This window comes from Aphanomyces invadans (genome assembly GCF_000520115.1).
Source record: "Aphanomyces invadans strain NJM9701 unplaced genomic scaffold supercont1.8, whole genome shotgun sequence".
NCBI lineage: Eukaryota > Oomycota > Saprolegniomycetes > Saprolegniales > Verrucalvaceae > Aphanomyces > Aphanomyces invadans.
The window spans coordinates 390,823-413,031 of record NW_008580153.1 but is presented as its reverse complement, the minus strand read 5'-3'; the positions used below and the strand labels follow the sequence as shown (position 1 = coordinate 413,031).

Sequence of the window (22,209 nt, the reverse complement as noted above, 5' to 3'; positions counted from 1 at the left end):
GTCTCACTTGAAGTGAATCTTGGGATGTTTGACAAGCTTCGACACAGTGTCGAAAAGCTGGACGGTGGTCGAACCCTTAGTGACTCCCACCTCTCGTCTGCCCTACTAACGGCGTTGCCTCCGTGCATAACGCCGGACCTATACGTGTGGCGCGGAGCTCGTCCGAGCATTCCGTACGCCGAGTTGCGAACCCTTTTGGCGCAATATTGGCACGACCTAACACTGCGGTATCCCGATTTCCTTGGGGCTCGGCCGTCTTCGGGTTCTCACGGGTCCGCTACAGCACCTGACGTGACTCGAACGTCGGCGCTTCACGTGGGTGGATTGAACCAACCTCCGCCAACCGACAGTGGGTACGGCAATGCTTTCCGCCGCGCCAAACGCAAAGCGGAACGCGTCACTCGTGGCACTTGTGATTACTGTTGTACGTCGGGTCACTCTACCTACGACTGCACCAAGCTGTCACGGGCCTTCCACCAAAACGCTGTGCGTCGCGGCTTCCAATTTCCACACAACTGGGTCGCTATCCCTCCAGCCCAACTACCTCAGCAAGGTGGCGGAGGTCGACGCCAACATGGCGGCCACGGCACCGGGTATTCTCACCCTGCCAAACGTCGTGCACACGAGCCAAACGCTCGTACCACAACGCCTCGGATGTCCCTCGCTACCTGCCCATCCAACTAAAGCTATGACGACAGTGCCGTTGGTTTCGACTTACGACAATGACAGGGTTTGTTGAAACAAATGGATCCGTGCATTTAGTGATTGAAACGAGATAGCCCACTGAAGGTTGCCGTGACTGAACAGGTCGGTTGCCAGTCGCCCGTCGGAGGTGGCAGTTGAATAGATTGAGTGCGTACAAGACTTAACAGCTCCAATGACGGCCTTACATCCATGCAAGATCATTCTCATCGTGGCATTCGTCGGGACGTCGGAAACAGCCCAGCTTCGCGCTCGTTCAGGGTCATTTGGTGGTGCGTCCAAAATGGATTGCCTCCTCCGTCTCGTGTGTCTTGGCAAATTCCTCATCCCACCAAAACAATTCCACAACTAAAGACCAGCATTCTACTGTCATCTCCTGAGAATGATGTTTATACCACCATCGACCACAAGAAAGGGTTGTCGGGCGACCTCTTGGTAGGGAGGCCATGGTTCACTTTCACGCTGCCCCGCTTCATCATCGTGAAGAACGAGCGGAGATTCTGAGTTGACGAGGCTCGAGCTTGAACAGGGGGGTGGTGTTGCCTGTGGTGGAACAACGAATTCATTCGATGCACTCTGGTTCGATTTGTCCCCACATCGTGTTGAAATCGAGGCTTGATTCTACTACAACGCTATTCTTTCCAATGGATGGAGCACATTAGTTGCACAAACGCCTAGCTCGTCACCCTAGCGGAAGGGTGCAAGTTGTGAAACCACGCGGCAGTCTCGTCCGGCGTCTTGAAGTGATGCACAGTCAAGTGTTGATATTGAGCAAAGAGACCTGGATAGGCCCGCTTTCGATTCCAGTAATTCTTGAAGAGCCAATTGAACACAGAGTTGGGGGACCACAGCTGGAGCTGCACCCAAATGCTTTCGCGATTGGTACCCCACAAGAGCTCTTGGGTCCAACAGCGCTTCATCGTCCGCCAAAAGAGTTGCCAAAACGTGGTCCATAAAGAGTAGTCGAGCCATACAACCGCCGTCGCTCGATCGAACGCAAGGTGGTCAGCGCCAGCCACCACCCACTTCGGTCCATCACATGCCTTGGTCAGTTTGTCGTCGTAGTCGATGGCACGTTGCCAATTTGGCTCCCATAACAACGCATCCGTGTCGATAAACACCAAATCCAACTTGTTCGCGAGGGATTGGGCCAGGGTTGACTTGCCCGCGCCGCTCAAGCCGACAACTACTGCTCTCTCGAAAGTCATCGTCCTCGGCACCGATGGGGCGACCTTCAAGTCGACATGTGTTTAACCTCATGTGGACGAAATAAGTTTAACCCTATTTGCATGCAATACGATTGGCTTTTGTGCTCCATTTTGGCAACATTGAACTTGTCCAAACTTAAAACCACTACGTTAAATTCACGACCGAGTGCTGGTCCATTCCGTCTGCTCGAAGTGCCATGTTGTTTCGAGCAGGATGCAAGCGCCAACGCCCAGTCGCATTGCCATCATGGGAGTGACATCCAGCGGCAAGTCGACGCTGGGCACGACACTTTCAAAGAAACTTGACATCCCGTTCATAGAATCGGATGCCTTGTTGTGGGCTCCGAATTGGCAAAAGGCTGCCGACTACGTTGAAAAGGTCACCGAGGCAACGTCGGGACCGACGTGGGTTATGGCCAGCGCCTCGAGTTCTGTTCGGAAGATGGTTTTGTCTCGAGCAAACGTCGTCGTTTGGCTCGATTATCCATTGTGGTTGGTCTTGTGGCAACTCGTCCGCCGATCCGTGTCGCGTTGGTGGACGCGCGAGTTGCTTTGGGGGACCAACTACGAGACGTTGTGGGTTCATTTCAAGATTTGGTCGGATGACTCGCTAGTGTACTGGCTATTCAAGACATTTTGGCGGCGAAGAAGAGAGTACCCGCTTCTATTCCAGGAGCATCCCCACCTCCAAGTCCTTCGATTCTACCACCCCGATGAGACACAGGCTTGGCTCAACTCGCTTGCACCAGCCCAAACCATTGGTTCCACATCGACAGATGATGGTCAATATACGACCTAATGCATGCGCGAAGGGCGTTTCCATGCTGTTACGCCGAACGCTGCTGGTTCCTGGTGCCATACACAGCGCCAATCGATTCTGAACGACATCGTCGATGGGAGGTGCAGTGGTTGTACTGTTTTCTCCATGTTAGCACAAAAACGTTACGACTGTCGGTTTCTTCAGCGAACGGTTTCGCTCACAGGTCGAAGGGGCACTTTGCGGCGGAAATTAACGCAGCGATCGCCGGGTGAGCACAGCATGCTCCGTCGCTGTTTGGATGATTTCCGGGGCTTCTTGCCCGCTCGGTACCGGTATGCACACACACAGCCGACGCCTCACCATCACGTCCATCATGCACCCCTGCCATCGCCGCAGTCTCGACAGGCCAAGAAGCGGCTACAACGGCAGTTCGCCAAGATTCGCGAGTTCATGTACATCGCGGTGTATGTGGTCCAGCTTCTGTACTACCTATGGAGCATCCCATTTCGATTGGGGTTTATCTTCGATCCTTACGACCATGCGAGCGATGTAGCTTACGCCGACATTGTGTGGCCATACCTTGTCCTCGACATTGCTGCCGACTCATTTGGAGCAGTGAACTTTTACTACTTTGTTCAAGCGCAAAGAATGCAATCGCCGTCCAAACGAGGAGGTTCTGAAACGAGCAAGACGTGGCGCAACTCGACTAGCTCCCACCACGCCCCGCGACTCGGTGGTGGCAACGTTGCAGGTGGAACGACCAGTAGCTCGCTGGTTCGGCCACACAAGACTGGTCGTCGAAGCACTTCTATTGACTCAAGAAACGCCACGGTGTCGTTCCGGCACTTGCACTTTATCACGAGCATCTCGGCCAGGACGCTGGCCTACATTCCATCCTTTCAGTTGCTCCTGGAAGGGATTGCCCTCCTACCGATGGACGTTGTCGCGTACTATGTCGGTGGAGTGAATGCCGTCCACGTATCCCGGCTGCCCAAGTTGCTGCGTCTGATCAATCTCGGTCGCGTCGTTAGCGCATTCAAAACGTACCTGGCCACGCACAATCTGCTTGTGCAACTGCACAACATCGCCAAGGGATTCTTGGTCACCATGGCTCTATTCAACTTGATCGTGTTTCACTGGATCGGGTGCGGCTACATGTTGGCGGCCCACCTCGAGTGCGGTCGATACCTCGACCTCTGTGAGCCATCCGATGGTTCGAACGCTTCTCATCAACGTCGACTGTCTGGCGCGGTGGCGACTGTCACTGGCAAGACGTGCTGGGCAATTGAAAAACAACTGGGCGACCTCAACTTGTTTGCGCAGTACGTTCGCACGATGCTCATCGTGACGTACGGTGACGCCACGTCGTACTCGTTTGCCGAGCGGTGCATGTCGATTTGCATTCAAGTCGCACGGGCTCTCATGAGCTGTGCACTCATCGGCGGATTCGAGTTGGTCCATGGCCATCAAAACACGAGCCGATCGGCGTACATCGCTCTCGTCGAAGATGCGCGCGAGGTATGTAGTGCTGCTACAAGCTGCGTCGCGACTGACGGACGTGCCCCCCGTTGCTAGTACTCCAAGTCGCGCAACCTACCCATGCATTTACGTAACAAGGTGCTGGGGTATTTTGACTACTTTTGGCGCGTCCAGCTCGGCATCCTCGAAACCAACGTGATTGCGACCCTCCCCATCCATTTCCAAACCCAATGCATCGACGTCCTCAAGGCGCAAGTCATTGCCCGGGTTCGTACTTGTCGCGACAGTCGAGGGGAGCGTGGGGGAGGACTCATGGGTAATACTCGTTCAGGTACACTTCCTCGCAGACGAACGCCCGAACGTGATCCAAAACTTGGCCACGCTCCTCACATCCCAAGTGTACATGCCGCTCGACTGGATCACAAAAACGGCTCGCGTTCGAGAAATGTCGTTCATCTCGAGGGGCCGAGTCGTGCTGGTCGACAAGTTGGACAACATTCAGTTTAAGCTGACCCAAGGCGACACATTTGGTGACATTGCGCTCTTTGTCGAGCACGGATTTGCGTACAAGGCGCTGGCCGAAACGTTCTGTGAGCTGTATCAGCTCAATCGCGACGTGTTCGAGACCGTCCTCGGTGCGTTCTACACTCAAGACGGCGCGCTCGAAGCCAAGAAGGCCGCGATGGCCGCTGCAATTGAGCAGCGCGAGCACCAGTTGCTCAAGACGCAAAAGCTGCTAGGCCAAACAACCTCGCTGACAACGTTGCTCGCGAGCCACGACCGCAGCGCCGGCAAGTGGACGCTCCCTAACTCAAAGTACAGCGACCATCCTCCTTCGTGACTTGTTCATGTGTGTTTGTCCTAGGTTTCGTACCACGTGGTCGGCGCTGTATTTGGCGTCGCTCGTGTATGTCGCGGTCGAAGTCCCGTACAAGCTCATCTTTTCCAACTCGGAAAACGTGTCAGATTTCCTCCTCAACACGCTCAACTATGCGTCTGCGATGGGGATGGAGCTCTTCCACGGCGCGCACATCATCCTCATGATGCGATACTTTGCCTTCGAAGACAAGTCATCCATCGTCAATACGGCGCCAGTCGTCGACTCGGACCTCATCTTTGCGCGGTACAAAGAGTCGAAGGACCTTTGGTGGGACTTAGCGGCGGTCGTTCCGATTGCGCTGGTCGGAGATCTCATCCCCCAGGACACGTACGTGGCTGTCGCCATCGGGCGGCGTTCTAATATGTCGTTTGCCAACAGGGGAGCATTTGTGAACGTCCTTCGCGCGGGCCGAATCCTCCGCCTGCTTCGCCTCCGATACTTTCAGTCGGTGTTGTCCGACGTCCTCGAAGCCTACCACGTCAGCACGTCGATGCAAACCGTCGTGTACCTGTCTATGGGCGTGCTCTTGGTCACGCACATCGCAGGGTGCTTTTGGTTTTTCATTGCCGACATGCAAGTTCCTCGCGCCGTCGTGTACGGCATGGACTGGGTACGGAGCGACTTGACGCTCTCCAAGTGCATGTACGACGGCGCGCACTATGCCAACTGCACTTGGTTCCTCTACGATGCGGTGCACTACCCCCACAACGACGAGTACGTGAATCGATCTGCACGACTTGGATCGATCAACGTGGTTCGTAACTCGGGTGGCGCTGTAGATACCCGCGATCTCTGTTTTGGTCGGTCATGACGCTGACGTCCGTCGGGTACGGCGTCATCTTTCCGTTCACGACGGCCGAATGCGTCTACGCGTTTGTGTGGTTCTACTTGAGCGGGCTCATCAACTTTGGCGTGATCGGGGCGATTTCGTCGGCGATCGCGCAACTCATGGCCAACGAAAACCGGACGCAGGACACGCTGCTCCTCATCAATCGGTTCATGAAGTTCAAGGGCGTGAGCCCGACCGTCCAAGCCGACATCCGACGGTATTACAAGAATCAATGGGTCCGAGAGAAAGGCGTGAGCGAAGAAATGTTTTTGTCCGTCCTTCCTGACAACGTCCAACACGAAATCCTCACGTTTCTCCACGCGGAGACGCTGCACCACGTCAGCCTCTTTCGTGACACGGGCGACGAATGCAAGCAAGTGATTGCGTCCATCATTCGCCACGAAAGCTACCAAGCCGGCGACTATGTCCTGCACGCCGGGGATCTCGGGTGCGATCTCTACATCCTCCGGTCCGGCAACGTCGAGCTCCGGACGGCCCAGCGGACCCCCATGCGAATCCTGCATCCCGGCGATTGCTACGGCGAGTTCAATTTTGTTCTGGAAGTGCCGTACAACGCGACCGTCCAGGTCATGGTGTCCACCGAGCTCAGTGTCCTTCGCCGCAACGAGTTTGACCAGATCATCAAGTTTTTCCCCGACGAGTGGGAGTACATTTACAACCGAGCGCTCGTCGCGCAAGCGCATGAAGAGTCGCTGTGGGCGCGCATGCAGGCCAACATGCGGCGCGACAAACTCGTACGTGGTTCCGATTTTCCTAGTGTGAACGGGTGTGACCTGCTGCTGTAGATCAACTTGACCCAACACAGCGTAACGCTGTACGTCCAGCCTCCGCGGGAAACTGGCGTGATTCCTCCGACCCATCCGTTTCGACGGGCGTGGACAGTCATCTTGGCGACTGCGATCTTGTACAACCTGTTTCTGGTCGTGTTTCGGCTCGCGTTCCTGCAGTACCCGTCCCCCGACACGATGAGCGCGCTGTGGACGTCGAATCTGCTCTTTGACGGCGTCTACTTTGTCGACATGTACCTCAACTATTGGCACTTTACCGTCGACTTGGACGGATTTGTACACTTGGACATGGCCGATTCCCGCGCCCACTACCGAAAACACAAGTTTCGGCGCGACGTGGTCGCGAGCTTGCCGCTCTACTACGTCGGCAACACGTACGTGATGGCATGGTGCCGCGTCCCTCGGCTCGTCCGAAGCATGGAACTACCCGCCATGACGACTCGACTCCAGCTCTGGATCCAGGAACGCGTTGTCAGCGCCAAACTCTCTGCGATTCTCCGCCTCGTCAAGCTCCTCCTGGCCTTAATTGCGGTCGCCCACGTCACGGGCGCCATCTACTACTTTCTAGGCGATCCTGCCGCCCACGCCCACGACGACGTCGCGTCGAGCCACGAGTGGTTTGTGATTGACCTGATCATTCGACACTACGATGGCAACGCCGTCGTCGCGTACATTCGGTCGTTCTACTGGGCGCTCACGACGGTACTCGTGGCCACTGATGCAATAGCGAGAATGACGTGCGCCATGGACCAGGTCACCGCGATGGACTACCGCGATATCCACCCGGCGAGCAACATCGAAACGTATTACACGTGCCTTGCGTGCTTTGGGGGCTTCTTCTTTGTCGGGCAGGTTATTGGGCAACTGACATCGATCATCGTGCACATGGACAAGGTAAAGCTGGCTCGCCCGGACCGACTGACCGTGGCAACGTAGGAGGCGAATGAGTTTGACGAGCGGATTGAAAATTTTGACGAGTACGCGCGGTCGCAGAACCTGCCGCAGTTCTTACTCGAGCGTGGCCACCAATACTTTGAGTACCAGTTTGACTGTACGAGGGGAATGGAGGCCGACGTGATCTTCAGCGAGCTCCCCCACAGCTTGCGCATGAAACTCTTTTACGACTTGTACGGCAGTCGCTTGCGCGGCATCTCGCTCTTCTACACCATGGATGCAGGTACGGCGGGGTGTGACGACTACACTCCATCCGTTCACGCGAGATGCCCGTAGCAACTCTTGCCAGCATTGCCGAGCGCTTGATTCCCGTGCTTTACCTCCCTCACGACAACATCATCGTCGAGGGCGGCATCGGCGCCGCGCTGTACATCATGCACCAAGGCCGCGCCGAAAAGTACGTCCGGGTCAGCAACCTGGTCGTGGCAGCTGTGCACGAAGGAACCATGTTCGGAGAGCTCGCGTTCTTCCTGCCGCATACAACGCACGCCACGTCCGTTCGCGCCGTCACGTGCTGCGAATTGTTGCGTTTGGAAAAAGCTGACTGGATTGGGCTGTGGCCATTGTCCCGCCGCCGGGCGATCGAGGACGCGATGCAGACGGAATTGAGGCTCAAGCACGAGTACTTGACGTCGGCGACGAAAAACATTCTCAAGAACCTCATATCGACCAAGAGATCCAAACCACACGCCAAAGTACGCAAGCAAATCTTGTCGAGTCTCCGCCGCATGTCGACCTATGGCCGCAATCGTTTGATCGTGTTCAAGGAGCTCGCGGCCACGTCGATCGCGATGGCGCCGATCCGTGACAAGCTGCGTCCCCGACAGCCCAAGGCCAAGAACAGCTCGTCGCGGATCCATCCCGTTCGAAGCGACGACGAGAGCACGGGTCCCGTGATCAAGCCCATGAAGAAGCCCAAGCCCCAGCGTACGATCAAATCGAGTTTCAAGCGCGAGAGTCCCAACACCGTCAAGCGCATGCGAAACAGGTTGAACAGCGTCCAGCTCGTCTACGCCTCGGATTCTGCCCAGTCGACTCGGTCGAGCCGTTCGGTCAATGAACGAAGCAGCAACAATTCGTCGCTGCCACCTGCTTACCCGGGTGAAGACCTCAAAGACGAAGACGTGGCCGACGTCGAAGTCCTGGACGAGACAGACGATCACTTTCAACACTTGAACTTGCTGCGTCGGGCGTCCATAGGATCGGTGACCCCCCACGGCGCGCCAGACTTGGTCGAGATGGCGTCGATTTGGGGTGATTTGCGATTGCCCACGGCGTGGACGCGGCCCCATTCGTTTTTTCGCAAGTCGTGGGACATGGTCATGCTGGCGGTCGTCATGTACTACAGCGTGGCGATCCCCATGCGCGCGTGTTTCATTGTCCCGGTGCGCGACAATTCGATTCACCCTGCCATCGTCGCTCACACACACACGTGTGACTTGTGTAGGACTTGATGGGGGCGGCAGCAACGAACGCCATCGTTCCTCTTTGGCTCGGCGTCGAGTTTGCCGTCGACGGGATCTCGCTGGTCGACGTTTACTTTCGGTTCAACTACTTTTGCCAAGTCATTGGCGGTGAAGTGTCGTCGGACCTGCGCCTGATTCGGCACCACTACCGCACCAAAGGCAACTTGTGGTGCGACATCGCTGCATCGTTGCCGCTCGAGTTGATCGCCATTGCTCTCCACGGCCCGTCGCACGACGTGTCCATCTGGCGGGTCAACAAGCTCCTGCGGCTCGTCCACGTCGGGTCGCTCAGCGCCAAGACCCGCGACACGATCACATTGCGCTTCAAGTCGGTGGCGTGGCTGCCGCAGCTCTGGTCTTTCTGCGACATCTTTGCCGTCTTTCTCGTCGTGGGGCATTGGGTCGCATGCTTGTGGTTTTACGTGTCGGTGGCGAGTGGAGATGCGAGCAGCGGCTTTTACGCCCACCTGCCCGAGGCGTTTGTGTCGCCGCACGCGTACACGTCTGTGGACACCCTTCAGTCGGCGTACGTCAAGTCGTTCTACTACGCGATGACGTCGCTGTCGAGCATCACATTCGGCGACATCTTTCCCACGTCGCTCGCCCAAACCATCGCCACGATCTTTATCATTTTCGTCTCGCTCACGGCGTACGGCGTCCTCACGGGCGGGTTCTCTGAGATGTTTGAGGTCGAATTCAAGAACCGGTTCAAGTTTGAAGAGCAGACGAGCACCGTGTCCATGTTCCTCATGCATCGGCAATTCCCGCGCCACTTGACGATCCAAATCCTCGAGTACTTTCGTAACATGTGGGAACACTCGGAGGGCGTCGTCGAGGCGCAGGCGCTCGCACCGCTCTCGAGCGCGCTACGGGAAGACATTGCTGTGTACGTCAAGCGCGACCTCATCACGAAAGTGCGGCTCTTCTCCGAGTGCGACCAAGACTTTACGCGCGCGATCGTGTCGGTGCTTCAGGCCGAATTCTTTGTCGCCAAGGACGTGATCATCCGCGAGGGCGACTACGAGCGCAGCATGTACTTCATCCACACCGGGTTTGTGCTGGTCACGAATGCCGCCAAGAGCTACGAAGTGATCAAACAAAAAGGCGAATACTTTGGCGAGATGTCGCTGCTGCACAACACGCCGCGGTCCGGCAGCTGCAGCGCCATCTCCAACTGCGACATGTTTATCTTGGACCACGACTCGTACGAGTACGTGCTCGAGCGGTTCCCGCATTACCGCGCGCGAAATCTGCGCAATTGGTGTGCAGCAGCCGTGAACCCGTTGATGCAGCTCAAGGACGTCAGTGCGTCCAAGCCAGGGACTCCGTTTACCCACCACGAAACGACGGACGATACCGTCGACGTGGCTCCGGACGGAGACTTCCATCAGAGCGTGATCCGCGATTTGGGTGGTGGGGCGGCAGCCTTGCAGCTCCAATCGATCTCTGACCACGAGCAGCCAGCAAACGAACCACCTGAAGCGGATGCGACGCTGTCTGATACGTCCCCTCCGTTTGATGTCGACTTGTTGAAGCGCACGTCGCAACTCCTCACGCGTGATTCACTTCTCCACTCGTTGCACTCTCGTACGCTCCATCCTGCATCGTCGGTCCATCGCGACGGGATCGGACCCATGCACGTACCCTCGGCCATGTCGAGACAATCCACGGCGTCCAAACTGCGAGAAACTTCTTCTCACGCGCGAGACCTGCGCCACCAGCTCGCCGTGCCCAAGTCATCGCTCAATCTAAACGCAAATGCTGTCCTAGCCTCCATTAAGGCGCCGACGGCGGGTGTGGACCATCCGATGTCGGAGGACGCGACCGACGCTGGAAACGCCGTCACCGCCCTCGTCGAACATGACGTAGCGTACGATAGAACGTTGTCCAGCACGTTTTCGCGACGAGAAGCACGGTCGCAACCGACCATGGACTCGGCTGCAATGCGACGAGTCTCTGCCGTGTGGGACGATGTCCAAGCAAGTCCACGATTCATGCAGCACCAGCGCGCGCATTCGTTGTTTCACGTCGGTGGGATCGCGGGCGTCGAGCCCCTTGCCAGTCATGCTGGTGCTGTGGTCATCACGAATGAAATGGCCGCGAATGCCGCCAAGATCGCCGCTTCCAGCATTCTGCGGAGTCGCGCTGTGCATACCGCCGCCGCGTCGTCGTCGCTGGACGGAATGGCGCGGCGTTTGAGTATTGAACATGTTGCCCGGACAACCCCTCGGTGACACCATCTCCACGGCACGTGTTGGACGATTCAAATTACGGTTAAACAATGCAGTTCTTGTGGGGAAGGGGCATCTTCTTGAGCGTGCTGTCGACAGGTTTCTGGATCTTTGCCTCACCCTTTGCCCACGAATAAAACAGGACGCCTGCCACGACAAACAACGTCGCAATGCCGCGTTTCGCGTCAAAGCACTGCGATTCTTGGTGACTACTCCAACACAGCATGACATCCATCAACACAGGGTCATGTGCTTGATCCAGCAGTGCCATGTTCCAGGAAATTGAGGAAAACAAAAGTACCTGCAATAGAGCATCGAGCTCAAACCAAACACACACACCGCCCGCAGACTTTGCATGATGCCCGTCGTGACGGCGCCGCACGCCCCGAGCATCATAAAGTAGGTCAAGCCATGTGCGAGTTGCGACACAGTGTAGAGGAAGAGCGCCCCCAGGATGCGGATCGGGTCGCCGTTGGCTTGCATGACCGGCTCCGTGATGATGTGCGTCCACTGGGGGAGGACCCAAAACATTTGGTACACGGAAATGATCGAAACGCAGCAGATGCCCATCTTCAGGCACAGATCTTTCGGTTCTGGGCGTTCTGGAAGCATCAAGATAAATTCGCCCGTCACTGAAAAACCATGTCGTGCATTAGCCTCATGAATGAAGGAACGACTGGTATTTACCATAGTTGCCCCCGTAGAATGCTGCTCCGATCAACGTGTTGACACACCCCATGAGCACATAGCTGGCGTTGCGTCCGCCGTTCGACTGACCCATCGCACTGAACGCCAAGCCAAAGGTAACGATTGCTATGCCGAGCCATTCGTACTTTGACAGTGTTTAATGGGATGCATCCAGCGCAGCGTTTGGCGGAAGCCTACCTGGGACGGCTGCTTGTTGAGAAAGATTTTGGATAAGAGGGCAGACCAGCAGACAACTAGGAAGGCATGAGAGAGGAAGGGAGCGGCGTCGTCGACATACCAGATGAATAGATCACTTGGAACACGCCACTTCCGGCCATGGACAGCCCAATGTTAGCGAAGATGCAGCCGCCGAAATCCAACAGAATGTTGAGCAGAATTAAACTTTGCATGACAGTCAACGACCCCATACAAGTCGAGTAGTTGTCCTGCTTCGATGGAGCAGTCAAGTCGGCCATCGTCAAGGTTGGAGCCGGTGACATCTTGTCGCAGCCGATGACTTTGACGTCGGTACTACTGGCATCCTTGTCAGCTTGCCGTCGAGTGAGCTCCATGTCATCGCGCTTCATCGTGGACTCCGTTAGGGCCAAAGCTAACGCAGTGGCGGCCAAGTCGTCGTCGTGCTTCTTTGCCTTCAACACACTTGGTCGAGGGTGGTGCGTGTCGCTGGAACCCGCAGATGGAATAACTCCAACAAGCATCATGCCCAAGTAGTTGCAAAGAGGCAGCAGCATTGCCTTTTGCGCTAACGTTCGTTGAGTCCCGCCGTTAGGTTTCCAACAATCCAGACATACACAGCGGTACCTCCAGCGCCCTGATAAAACACAAACTGCGCCGCACACGTCGAGAACACTCCTGTAAAGAGGAACACCCCTTGCACCACGAGGAGACCGTACCCTGAGCTCGCCATGTCGGTGGCGTCGGCTTGTGCAATAAATCGACCGCCGCCTCCCGCACGGAATTGAGCACACGACCTCGGACCAATCGGAGACGACGACTCTGGATATTCCGCCAAAGACTAGTCCCAGAAATCCTTAGTCCTTTTGTAAAATTTCGTTTGGTCCCGTCGTGCTCAGAGCCCACATGCACGGGCACCACAAATTCTCGATACCGACTTCAGCCTACATCAACTACCGTCGAGTTGCTTGCGAAAGGAGCGCTCTCGTGGCAGACGGGTCATGATGGTGGTCGCCTCGTCGAATAGATAGAACCAACACGACTAGTCCATTAATCCCACATGACAGTCGTGAGTAATCGGACTGATTTTCCAAGCTTATTAAATTATCTAGATGGATGTAAGAAGCTACTTCGGTTTTTAACTACAAGTGGGAAGTACTGCGTTGTGTCGGTGTGTTTTACGTGTTTATCCCATGCTGACGTGGCACTCTGTCCATCCAGGGACTAAGATATTCGATTTTCGAACTGCCAAGGTGGAACTGCTCAAGTGGCGTGACGACGCGCACTGTTCATGCGCCGTGGACACAGCAATGGTGCCACGATGGATGGGGCTGGTGCTCATGCTTTTCTGCGTCATGGGTGGATGGATCCCCGAGCCCAACCTTGTTGCCCAAGCCGCGCCTTCGTCGCAACAACAGGTTGCCACGCCGGAATCCCAACGTAACGCGACAGACATGACCGAACCGGACTTGCGTCCATGGCAGACATCACGACATGCAATCAATTCAACCGAGCGCCCGAAGATTCCGGAGGCAGCATCCATTGTATGGCCGGCGTCGAATGGAGCTGTTGCCTCCGAGGACGAGCCGCCTGTTGCGACCATAGTATGTGTGGTGCTCGTGATTGTTGGGTGCATGGGATTTTGCTGTCTCGCGTGGCAGCAGGCCCAGCCGCATGTACCCGAACCAACTGAAGCCAAATATCCTGTAACGAACGGCTACGTTGCCATGTAATGAACGCCTTCAGGTCAAGAATGGTCTGCCATTGCCATTGCGGCACACGACCATTTGAGTACTTCGTGCAATTTTGAATGCCACGTCATCGAAAGCATCTAGTGGATACAAGCAAATAATCCAGTTTAAACGTTCGTTTATGTTGTTCGGACGCCTTAATCACAATGTTTGGCACATTGTGATTGGAAGTAGGGAAAAGATGTACCTTTCATTACGACTCAGGTCCTTTGGATGCGCGCATACGTTTGACTTGCCGACATACCATTCCACGTTGACCTGCTATTGAGAGGTTGATCCAACATGAGCTAATTGCAAGTCTTTCTGCCCTTCCTGAACCCCGAATGGTCAACAAGAGTTCCATTCAGCCATCGTGATGGACTTCGCAGTGCTGGGAAGCGGACTGACTGCAAAAAGCATTTACTTATCACACGTCAGACTTTAGCAATACATATTCCTCGTCGCTGACCCTCTTTTGTGCACAGAGCTTCCGCCAGCACGCAGCGAGTATGGTGAACGCGAACATGACGATGCATATGACAACCATAACGATGAAAGGTGAGGATCCAACCGCTCCAAGGAATGCCATCGGTCTTCGGTTCGTTATTACGGTTGGAGTGAAGTAGGAGGATACCATGGGCAGCGTCGCTGCGATGGCTGTCGCGGCGCTTCGTGACAAGCCGTTTCAAAGTTTCGTTGTCGTGACTAGTGAAACGTTTCGGCAATTTGGGAATAACTATTGGCTAAAATCTTTAAATTGCTCGTATTTTTACATTTATTTTATCCAATTAAATGCTGCTAGGTCCTTGTGTCAGCACCTTTCGGGGTCCTTGGAGAGGCACGGGAATGGACCATGTCGCGACGTCATCGGGAAGTGTGTACACGCTCCAGCAGCATTTCCGGTCACGAGAAGTACTTCTACACGACGTGACCATTCGCATCCATCACATGGCCAAACATATCCTACCTCCCGACGAAAGCGAACTCCCCCCACCAAAGATCCCGTGGAACAAGAATGTGTCCATGTCGATGGTCGCAACCACGACTTACATCCCGTACTCGGGCGAGGCACAGGCAACTTCATCGTCATCTGACACGTTTATCTTGCACAACTTTCGAGAGTTTCTCTTTCTGTACCCGTTCGACAACATGGAGGTCGGTTGTCCTGGTCTACCAAACGCCTCACACTCCAATGTAGACTGCCGTCGACATCATGCGGTTTACACACATCCCGATCTGCCACGACTTTCGAGTGCCGATGCTGCCTGTCCAGCCTACGAACCTAGTCGTCGCCTTGGCGTCCTGCGACATCCTCGTGTTCGATCCACTGCATGGGCTTGACACATCCTCCCATCACAACCGCAACGTATCCGTCCCCATGCAGCCCCTTCCTCAAACGTTGCGATAGGGCGGGGTGTGCAGCAGCCCCATTGCAGCTGCAAAGTGGGTCCAGCAGAGCCACACCGAGTTTGCCGTCGCGCACGAGAACGGGGCCATCTACGTGTACGACCACACGTTTCAGGACGAGTCGTCGTACGACTCGATGGACATCGAGCAGCCAGAAGCAGAGTTCACGCTACTGAAGCAACGTGAAGATCGAACAAACCCCGTGGCGTGCTGGCACGTATCATCCCAAGCCATTTACGACCTCGCGTTTTCACCCAACGGCAAGTACATGGCGTGCGTTGGCAAGACGGGCGCCTTGACTGTGTTTCAGTACCACATGCAACGGTACGACAACAACCTTGACGTTGTGCCTCTGACGCCAAGTGCAACCGCATGGCTCGATGTAGGAAGATTGCCATGATGCAGAGTCATTTTGGCGCGCTCACGTGCCTGTCGTGGAGCCCCAACAGTCTGTACATCGTGGTGCGTTCAACAACGTCGTGTGTGTGCATAATGTGGCACAGACGGGCGGCCAGGATGACTTGGTCACGCTGTGGAGCCTCCAGCACAACTCTGCGCTTGCGCGGTGTGAGGGTCACGAGTCGTGGGTAAAGACTGTTCGAGCAATGCTTCGTCGCCCACCACCCGTTCCAAGTCGTTTTCATGCATGCAGGTGACAAGTGTCGCATTCGATCCTTGGTTCACTTCCCACACATCGGTGCGATTTGGCTCGGTCGGGGAAGATGGCATCCTGTGTCTATGGGACTTTACCCTTCCCGATGTACGTCAACTGCACGAGACCAGTCCAACCGTGTAACGATGACATTGGACTGGCAGGACGACACCAAGCTGTACGACATGAGCCCTGTGCTGCGGGTGAAAGTGGCGGCTGGACCGCTGACCCACATCGTGTTCCATGCAACTTCGATTGCGTTGACCAGCAGAGATGGCAGCCTATGGATATACTCGCGCCCATCGTCCGATGCGCTGCCTTCCCCCGACTTGGCCCACACCATACCATCGTATTCGTTCTAGTAAGGCGTGAAATGGATCCAGGATTGTTTCAAATAAATATTTCTTCTTCCTACAGCGTTTGGCGTCACTCCCATTTCAATTGGGAACTGTAGACGGTCGGTGTTGCCGAGATAGCGACACTGCCATCGCGTGCCTCGACATGCCGTCCGGCGCCGTGTGGACTTTTCGTGCCGGTGCTCGGGCTTGTTTCAGTTGGATCGCTCGGTACATATCTTGGCATTGCTGTAGTGTGTCGTTCGATTGGCGTTCGGCATCGGTGGCAAAGTCTGCTTTGACATATTCCCATTCGGCGATGTGCACCCGACCAGACGCCTCGCGTTTCTTCTTGACCCATTTTCCCCCGCTGCGGCACTTTGGAAGGGTGGATGATGATGATAGGGAAGTTGTCGGGGAAGCAAGCGGGGCTTTTGGCTTGGCGAACGACCACGTTGATCCTTGAGATTCGGCTATGGCTCGCAGCGTCAACGGATCAAGGCTCGTCGTTGACACGGCGATGGTGGTCGGGGCGCGAGGCGGCAAAGCCCGGAGTTGGTTTTTGAGGTTGCTCGCAAGAGCAGCCGCCGCGACGGAGTGATTTGGTCGGATTTTTGTCGCGGTGGGTTGTGGAGGGGGCGTGCCTAAGGATGGACACGCTTGCAACAGAAGGGCTTGAACAGGGCCGTGAAACGATTGGAATTCTTGCGCGATTGTTGGAAACTAGTCCATGATCTGGGTTAGCCATGGCACAAGTTGGGAAAATTCAACTTGGACGCAGCACGTGTGGGGACGTGGGGGCGCGTCAACCTTTGCCTTGCTGTCGAGCAGCAACGCAACGAGATCGACCCGGCCAAGCCGCGCTGCCACAAGCAACGGCGGCACACCGACCTACGCACGTCGGACGTCATGGATGCACACGAAGTGGAAGCAAAATCGAACCGAGTCGGCCACGTTGACGTCCGCTCCGTTTTCAATCAGCCACACAGCAACATTGAGGTGGCCCCTCGCTACGGACGTATACAGCGCCGTTTGATGGAGCTACGAGCCAGCATAACACTAGTGAGTGACTAAATGAGGTTGCCATACTTTGTTATATGCGTTCACATCGCCGCCAAAGAGAAGAATCGTTTGAAGGGTCAAGATGTGCTTCTTCGTGCCTCCATGGATGCCGGCCTCAGGGCATCCCCTGAACCAGTCCATCAGACGAGAGGTGGTCATGTTCCAACCTTGCGGCACATATCATCGGGGTATCATCTCGCTCCTACTTGGTGGATCACGTGGGTTGATGAAGGTAATGCTTACGTATATATCATCGTCCTCAAAGCATTTTTCATTCGGATCGCCGCCGAGCTTAAAGTACCGGCTGGCCGTGTGGTGCTTGCCCTTGGCGCAGGCGTCGTGGATGATGACGAGCGGATCGGCGTCGTCTGGAGCGAGGTTTGAATTGAAAGATGACGCGGTGTGTTGCAGATATGTACCGAGGTATCCGTCAGAGATGTCGATGGGGGTCGTGAAGTAGTCGGACACCGCCGCGCCCATCAATTGTTAAGTAGACGCTAATATTAGACGGACAAGGGCTGGAACGCCTTGAATGGATTATCGTTGCAACGAGTAAGGCGGGCTGTTGACGTGCAAACATTGAACGACATTGATTTCGTAGCAGTGCAGAGTGTAAAACGTGACGAAGGTACTGGGGTAAAGGTGGCCGACAGATTCAGGATCAATGCGCCATGTTCCGACCAAACGTTTCGACCCGCTTGTTCCGTCGTCGAAGCCCATCAACTGCTGTGCGCTTCCACTTGCGAAGCATTTGCCTGGCTTGCTCGCGAGTCTATTTCACTAGCTTCAGTGACGATCATGGATCTTACGAGTGTGGTTTTGAGGGGATTTCCTACAAACGCATGTACTGTACCGTATCCGAATCTGTTCGTCGGTATAATCGTACGAGCGCTTTGCCAATGTCTGTTTGCTCCAGTAGCTCCAACGAGATGAAGCGCCCGTCGAGTTCGTGCAGCAAAAGGGGCAGCTCCTTCTCCTCGCTCATGTCCATCACTTGCGCGAGTTGCACGATCTCTTCGACGACCTCCACCTTGTAACCATGCTCTATTCTGGTTTGGCGCATTCGCCCGTTGGGCTTGGAGGCGAATGTGCTATCGTCGGTGGCTGCGCCGATCGGATGCACGAAGCGGTCCATGATGAACGCTTAAGAATTGAGCATTCGAAAAGAAAACCTGTTGAATATGATACCTCTGAAACCGAATACTATTTATCATTTGATAAATTGATGCAATGTAATTCTGCACCTCAAATCGTCGTCACAGACACGTCACGGCGATTCCTGCAGGATGGCCACAAGAAAGCCAAAGGACAAGAGCCTGGGACTCATGACTGCCGGCGGCATGGCCGGTGTCGTGGCCAAGACGGCTGTTGCACCGTTTGAACGCGTGAAGATTGTGTGCCAGACCGGAGACTCTGCCGTGGGAATGCTCGCAACGGCCCAGCGAATTGCCCAAACCGAAGGCGTGCTTGGATATTGGCGAGGCAATTTTGCTGCTTGCGTGCGCATTTTACCCCACAAGGCGGTGCTCTTTGGATGGACCGATATCTACAAGAGTATGCTGGCGTCGCAGCAGCACGTGGCAATCGACCGTGCACGCCTGGGCTTCGTCGCGGGAGCGTGTGCAGGTCTCACTGCATGTATCCTCACATACCCACTCGACTTCATTCGCACGCGCCTGTCGGGTAAAATTTCGTCACAAGCGCAATACCGCGGCATGCTCCACGCTTTCGTCACCATCGTCCGCGATGAAGGCGCGTTGGCTCTCTTCAAGGGCATGGGACCGACCCTGGTTGGAAGCATTCCTTACGAGGGCATCAAGTTCGGTTCGTATGATCTGTTCCGCGAGTTATTACCCACTGAAGTGGACCCAAAGACGGATTTTCTCGGGAAACTCGTGTGTGGTGGTGGCGCCGGCATGGTCGCCACCGTCCTGACGTACCCAAACGACACGGTTCGGCGACGAATGCAAATGCAAGGAAGCGACGGAGCCAAGCGCCTGTACAAACACACCATTGACTGCTACATCAAGCTGTACCAAGTTGAAGGTCTGCGGAGCTACTACCGTGGCCTTACGCCCACCCTCGTACGAGCTATGCCCAACATGGGAATCCAATTCGCCTGCTACGAAGTCTTTCGCAGCTGGGTTCCAGCATAATAATGTAAATCTTGCAACCAGCGCGTGTTCATGTGCCACGCGAGTGGGCGGGACTGGTGAAGTTCCAGCGGCTGTGTCATCGCACGGCGTGGAATGCTACCTGACTTTGACGGAAGTATTCTGGCACCTCGTCCAGCTCCGGCATGATGCACATAAGCATGCTTCGCAGCAAGCTAAATCAGAGAACGAGGAGCTTCCTGCGTTCGGGTAACGAGGAATGCAAAAAACACTTGCCACCGAGTTAGTAGATTTACAGTGACACATTCACCACAATGTCTTGGTAAACAAGCAGGGCTAACACGCCCAAACTCGCTACGACAGCCAAATTGGTGGGGTAGAATCGGCCAAATGTCGGGTGGTGGCGTAATCCGACACACGCAACTAGCGCAATCACGAGTGTAGCGGCGACGAGACCGACGGGAGTCGCGTACAGGCGTTCGTGAGTCGTGACACCAGTAGCACAAGCGACACGTGGCGTGGTGGAGTTGCAGACGGCATGCAAGAGCATGTTCCACTGCGGCGTGCTTTCGCTGACGTCGGGGTAGTGGTTGTCGATCCAAGTATGTGAGATCTTGCCAGTCTTACCAACCTATTGAATAGTTTTGATAAAGCTCTAACGTTCCGTGTCCGACCTGCATGTCACCAAGCTTCCCAGACAAGTCTCCACGTTCACAAACGAGAGGGTTCGTGGCGTACAATGCGGGGGAGCATTTATAAGACGACGTGGCCGCCTTGCACTTGTCTGCGGTTACGTACTCCGAATTGGGGCCACATGCAAAGTCGGGATCGTAGTGGTTGCCTGCCGCGGAGAGCGAACACTGACCGAAGAGACTGTACATGTAGTCTCACGAGTTAACGCACAGGAAGCTACAGTGGACGTACCCAGACTTGACACTTGGTTCATGGGTCCATTTAGTGTGGATATGCCACTTGTAAGCACTCACGGATTCACATTTTGGATCCAGCGATCGCAGTATGTCAAGGTCAACGTTAGTCATGTCCAGGTCTGCCACAATTTCAGCCCCTCCAGCAGAAAGATGCACCACCTGCTCGACGCCAACACAACATCTCAATGAGGAGTTAGTGCTAGATAGCGCGCTACCGTGATGGTCCCATGGACCCCGTTGGTGAACGTGTAGGTTGTCGTCGGCAGCATCGTGGACTCGGTTGTTCCCCATTCGTACTTAATTCGACCTTCTCCATTAAAAAGCGAATCTCTAAAAAGTGCGCAATTTGAAAACGAAGCTACATTCCAAATGGTAGGTAGGTGGCACGCGGGAAATCGGCGTGTACTACCTCCCTTATTGGAATACAGATTTGAGAGGTTTTGATATCGAATTGGGGAGGTATGAAATTATGGAAATGAAGCAATATAATTGGTCAAAAATGAAAGTGGAATTCATTGACATTCACACGCAAAGAAAATCAATGGCCATTTGGTCGATTCTGTGATTGGCTGCTCTAAAAAAAAACTTATATCGAGGTCAACCCTTGATATAAGATTTACCTGTATGATATTTTAGAGGTTTCCAATAAGGGAGTTAATAATGTAATGTGCGGTGAGTCGAGCAGACGTCGACAAACGGTGACTACAGTATTCGCAAACATGACCTCGCGCGTAGGAGAAAACAGTAAACTCCACAATTGTTCAAATTTCACTACGCATACAATGGCGAAAGGCATGCATGGAGTCGATTTACCTGCTCGCTCTACTTCATCGCCGACCCAATCTAGAAGTGGGGAAATCGATTGGGCTGAGGTGCAAATACCCAGACGTTAGTATAAATACAAGATATGTTTCGCGAAGTGATTGATGGACTGAATATTAGGTTACGTCAGCGACTTTCGTAGTTCGTCAAAGGTTTCCTCGTGCTGCTGTGCTCACATCATGGCGAAATCACCGCCTCCGGCAGCAGCGCAAGAGGGAATGGTGGCCAGTGGGGAGCTCGAACTCTCCCATTTGTGGCCGGTGTGTCAATGGATTCGCTGCACTGGCCACACGAGGAGTACTAGGGTAGTTGCTGTTGTTAAACTCGGCCCCTGCTCCGCGATGCTGAAGTCGAACGGCAGAAGGGAGGAGAGATCGAGAAGGGGAATGGAGCTGCGCTCATTTGCCCGTGTCTTTGGGTCGTTGTCAGCTCGAATAGGGGATCTATTTATGGCTTCAGTTACGGTTTGTGAAACGATCTCACATGGTCATGCCTCATGCCTCAGAGCCCTTAACTGGGAAACCTTTACGTTCGACGGGGCTTTAAGTACGCCAAAAGCACTTGCCCTCACACTTGCTCAACCCCTGAACCGAGGCGATATCTCGTCGGTGGCATCAATCGTGTTGTGGTTGCAGATTTCACGTTCCACAAAACCCATTGACCCAGCGCTCGTGGACTGATCAACTCAGTACCCAACAGTTCAATTTGGTCGACATCATATCTGACGCAAACCATGTGGATGCACGTGCTGGTGCGTGGTGGAAGGCGCTGCTCTCAAACCATTCGCCGCGGTTCTTTACCGCATGCGACCAGTTAAAGCCATCCAGATTGGCCCACCAGCCGAGCGCACGAGTGGCTACGTCAACACAACTGTCGTCCGGAACGCAACAACTTGAGATGGCTCCAACTCGTTCGCGACCTTGACTGGACAGGACGCAATCGAAACATTGGGCGACCA

General features: G+C 54.8%; 10 protein-coding genes across 14 annotated transcripts; 4 read left to right on the top strand and 6 right to left on the bottom strand.

The window, feature by feature from the left end:
• Window positions 1–479: 479 nt before the first annotated feature.
• Window positions 480–1,056, bottom strand: H310_04883 (hypothetical protein). Its single transcript, XM_008869423.1, has one exon. It carries the CDS (start codon window positions 1,027–1,029, stop codon window positions 715–717), a length of 315 nt encoding a protein of 104 aa, XP_008867645.1. The 5' UTR covers window positions 1,030–1,056; the 3' UTR covers window positions 480–714.
• A 211-nt stretch (window positions 1,057–1,267) lies between these two features.
• Window positions 1,268–1,946, bottom strand: H310_04882 (hypothetical protein). The gene has a single exon (XM_008869422.1). The coding sequence runs from the start codon at window positions 1,908–1,910 to the stop codon at window positions 1,377–1,379; it is 534 nt and encodes a 177-aa protein (XP_008867644.1). The 5' UTR covers window positions 1,911–1,946; the 3' UTR covers window positions 1,268–1,376.
• Window positions 1,947–2,104: 158 nt separating this feature from the next.
• H310_04881 (hypothetical protein) lies at window positions 2,105–2,864 on the top strand. The gene has a single exon (XM_008869421.1). It carries the CDS (start codon window positions 2,125–2,127, stop codon window positions 2,707–2,709), a length of 585 nt encoding a protein of 194 aa, XP_008867643.1. The 5' UTR covers window positions 2,105–2,124; the 3' UTR covers window positions 2,710–2,864.
• Window positions 2,865–2,949: 85 nt separating this feature from the next.
• H310_04880 (hypothetical protein) lies at window positions 2,950–11,321 on the top strand (the record flags this gene model as incomplete). The annotated part of the gene is made up of 11 exons (XM_008869420.1): window positions 2,950–4,188; window positions 4,246–4,416; window positions 4,481–4,965; window positions 5,015–5,356; window positions 5,408–5,743; window positions 5,809–6,613; window positions 6,665–7,369; window positions 7,421–7,561; window positions 7,604–7,844; window positions 7,898–9,006; window positions 9,069–11,321. The coding sequence occupies 11 exons, from the start codon at window positions 2,950–2,952 to the stop codon at window positions 11,319–11,321; spliced, it is 7,827 nt and encodes a 2,608-aa protein (XP_008867642.1).
• Window positions 11,322–11,361: 40 nt separating this feature from the next.
• Window positions 11,362–12,933, bottom strand: H310_04879 (hypothetical protein; the record flags this gene model as incomplete). Its single annotated transcript, XM_008869419.1, has 6 exons — window positions 11,362–11,527; window positions 11,620–11,950; window positions 12,006–12,150; window positions 12,204–12,259; window positions 12,304–12,768; window positions 12,828–12,933. The coding sequence occupies 6 exons, from the start codon at window positions 12,931–12,933 to the stop codon at window positions 11,362–11,364; spliced, it is 1,269 nt and encodes a 422-aa protein (XP_008867641.1).
• A 1,791-nt stretch (window positions 12,934–14,724) lies between these two features.
• Window positions 14,725–16,405, top strand: H310_04878. 2 transcript variants are annotated; one of them, XM_008869417.1, is made up of 7 exons: window positions 14,725–15,085; window positions 15,129–15,296; window positions 15,339–15,661; window positions 15,724–15,799; window positions 15,841–15,924; window positions 15,990–16,097; window positions 16,154–16,405. In XM_008869417.1, exons 1-7 carry the CDS (start codon window positions 14,777–14,779, stop codon window positions 16,349–16,351), a joined length of 1,266 nt encoding a protein of 421 aa, XP_008867639.1. In that variant the 5' UTR covers window positions 14,725–14,776; the 3' UTR covers window positions 16,352–16,405. The 2 variants fall into 2 exon arrangements, with proteins under 2 accessions (XP_008867639.1, XP_008867640.1); XM_008869418.1 differs by having other exon boundaries at window positions 15,841–16,097.
• A 21-nt stretch (window positions 16,406–16,426) lies between these two features.
• On the bottom strand, window positions 16,427–17,866 carry H310_04877 (hypothetical protein; the record flags this gene model as incomplete). The annotated part of the gene is made up of 7 exons (XM_008869416.1): window positions 16,427–17,047; window positions 17,096–17,215; window positions 17,267–17,365; window positions 17,414–17,513; window positions 17,554–17,588; window positions 17,630–17,754; window positions 17,806–17,866. 7 exons carry the CDS (start codon window positions 17,864–17,866, stop codon window positions 16,427–16,429), a joined length of 1,161 nt encoding a protein of 386 aa, XP_008867638.1.
• Window positions 17,867–18,047: 181 nt separating this feature from the next.
• H310_04876 (hypothetical protein) lies at window positions 18,048–18,521 on the bottom strand (the record flags this gene model as incomplete). The annotated part of the gene is made up of 2 exons (XM_008869415.1): window positions 18,048–18,158; window positions 18,240–18,521. 2 exons carry the CDS (start codon window positions 18,519–18,521, stop codon window positions 18,048–18,050), a joined length of 393 nt encoding a protein of 130 aa, XP_008867637.1.
• A 98-nt stretch (window positions 18,522–18,619) lies between these two features.
• On the top strand, window positions 18,620–19,605 carry H310_04875 (hypothetical protein). The gene has a single exon (XM_008869414.1). It carries the CDS (start codon window positions 18,673–18,675, stop codon window positions 19,540–19,542), a length of 870 nt encoding a protein of 289 aa, XP_008867636.1. The 5' UTR covers window positions 18,620–18,672; the 3' UTR covers window positions 19,543–19,605.
• A 155-nt stretch (window positions 19,606–19,760) lies between these two features.
• On the bottom strand, window positions 19,761–20,718 carry H310_04874 (hypothetical protein). 4 transcript variants are annotated; one of them, XM_008869410.1, is made up of 4 exons: window positions 20,645–20,718; window positions 20,425–20,588; window positions 20,175–20,373; window positions 19,761–20,131 (listed from the first exon to the last, which is right to left on the bottom strand). In XM_008869410.1, the coding sequence occupies exons 1-4, from the start codon at window positions 20,696–20,698 to the stop codon at window positions 19,793–19,795; spliced, it is 756 nt and encodes a 251-aa protein (XP_008867632.1). In that variant the 5' UTR covers window positions 20,699–20,718; the 3' UTR covers window positions 19,761–19,792. The 4 variants fall into 4 exon arrangements, with proteins under 4 accessions (XP_008867632.1, XP_008867633.1, XP_008867635.1 ...); XM_008869411.1 differs by having other exon boundaries at window positions 20,425–20,718; XM_008869413.1 differs by having other exon boundaries at window positions 20,175–20,588.
• Between the last annotated feature and the right edge of the window lie 1,491 nt (window positions 20,719–22,209).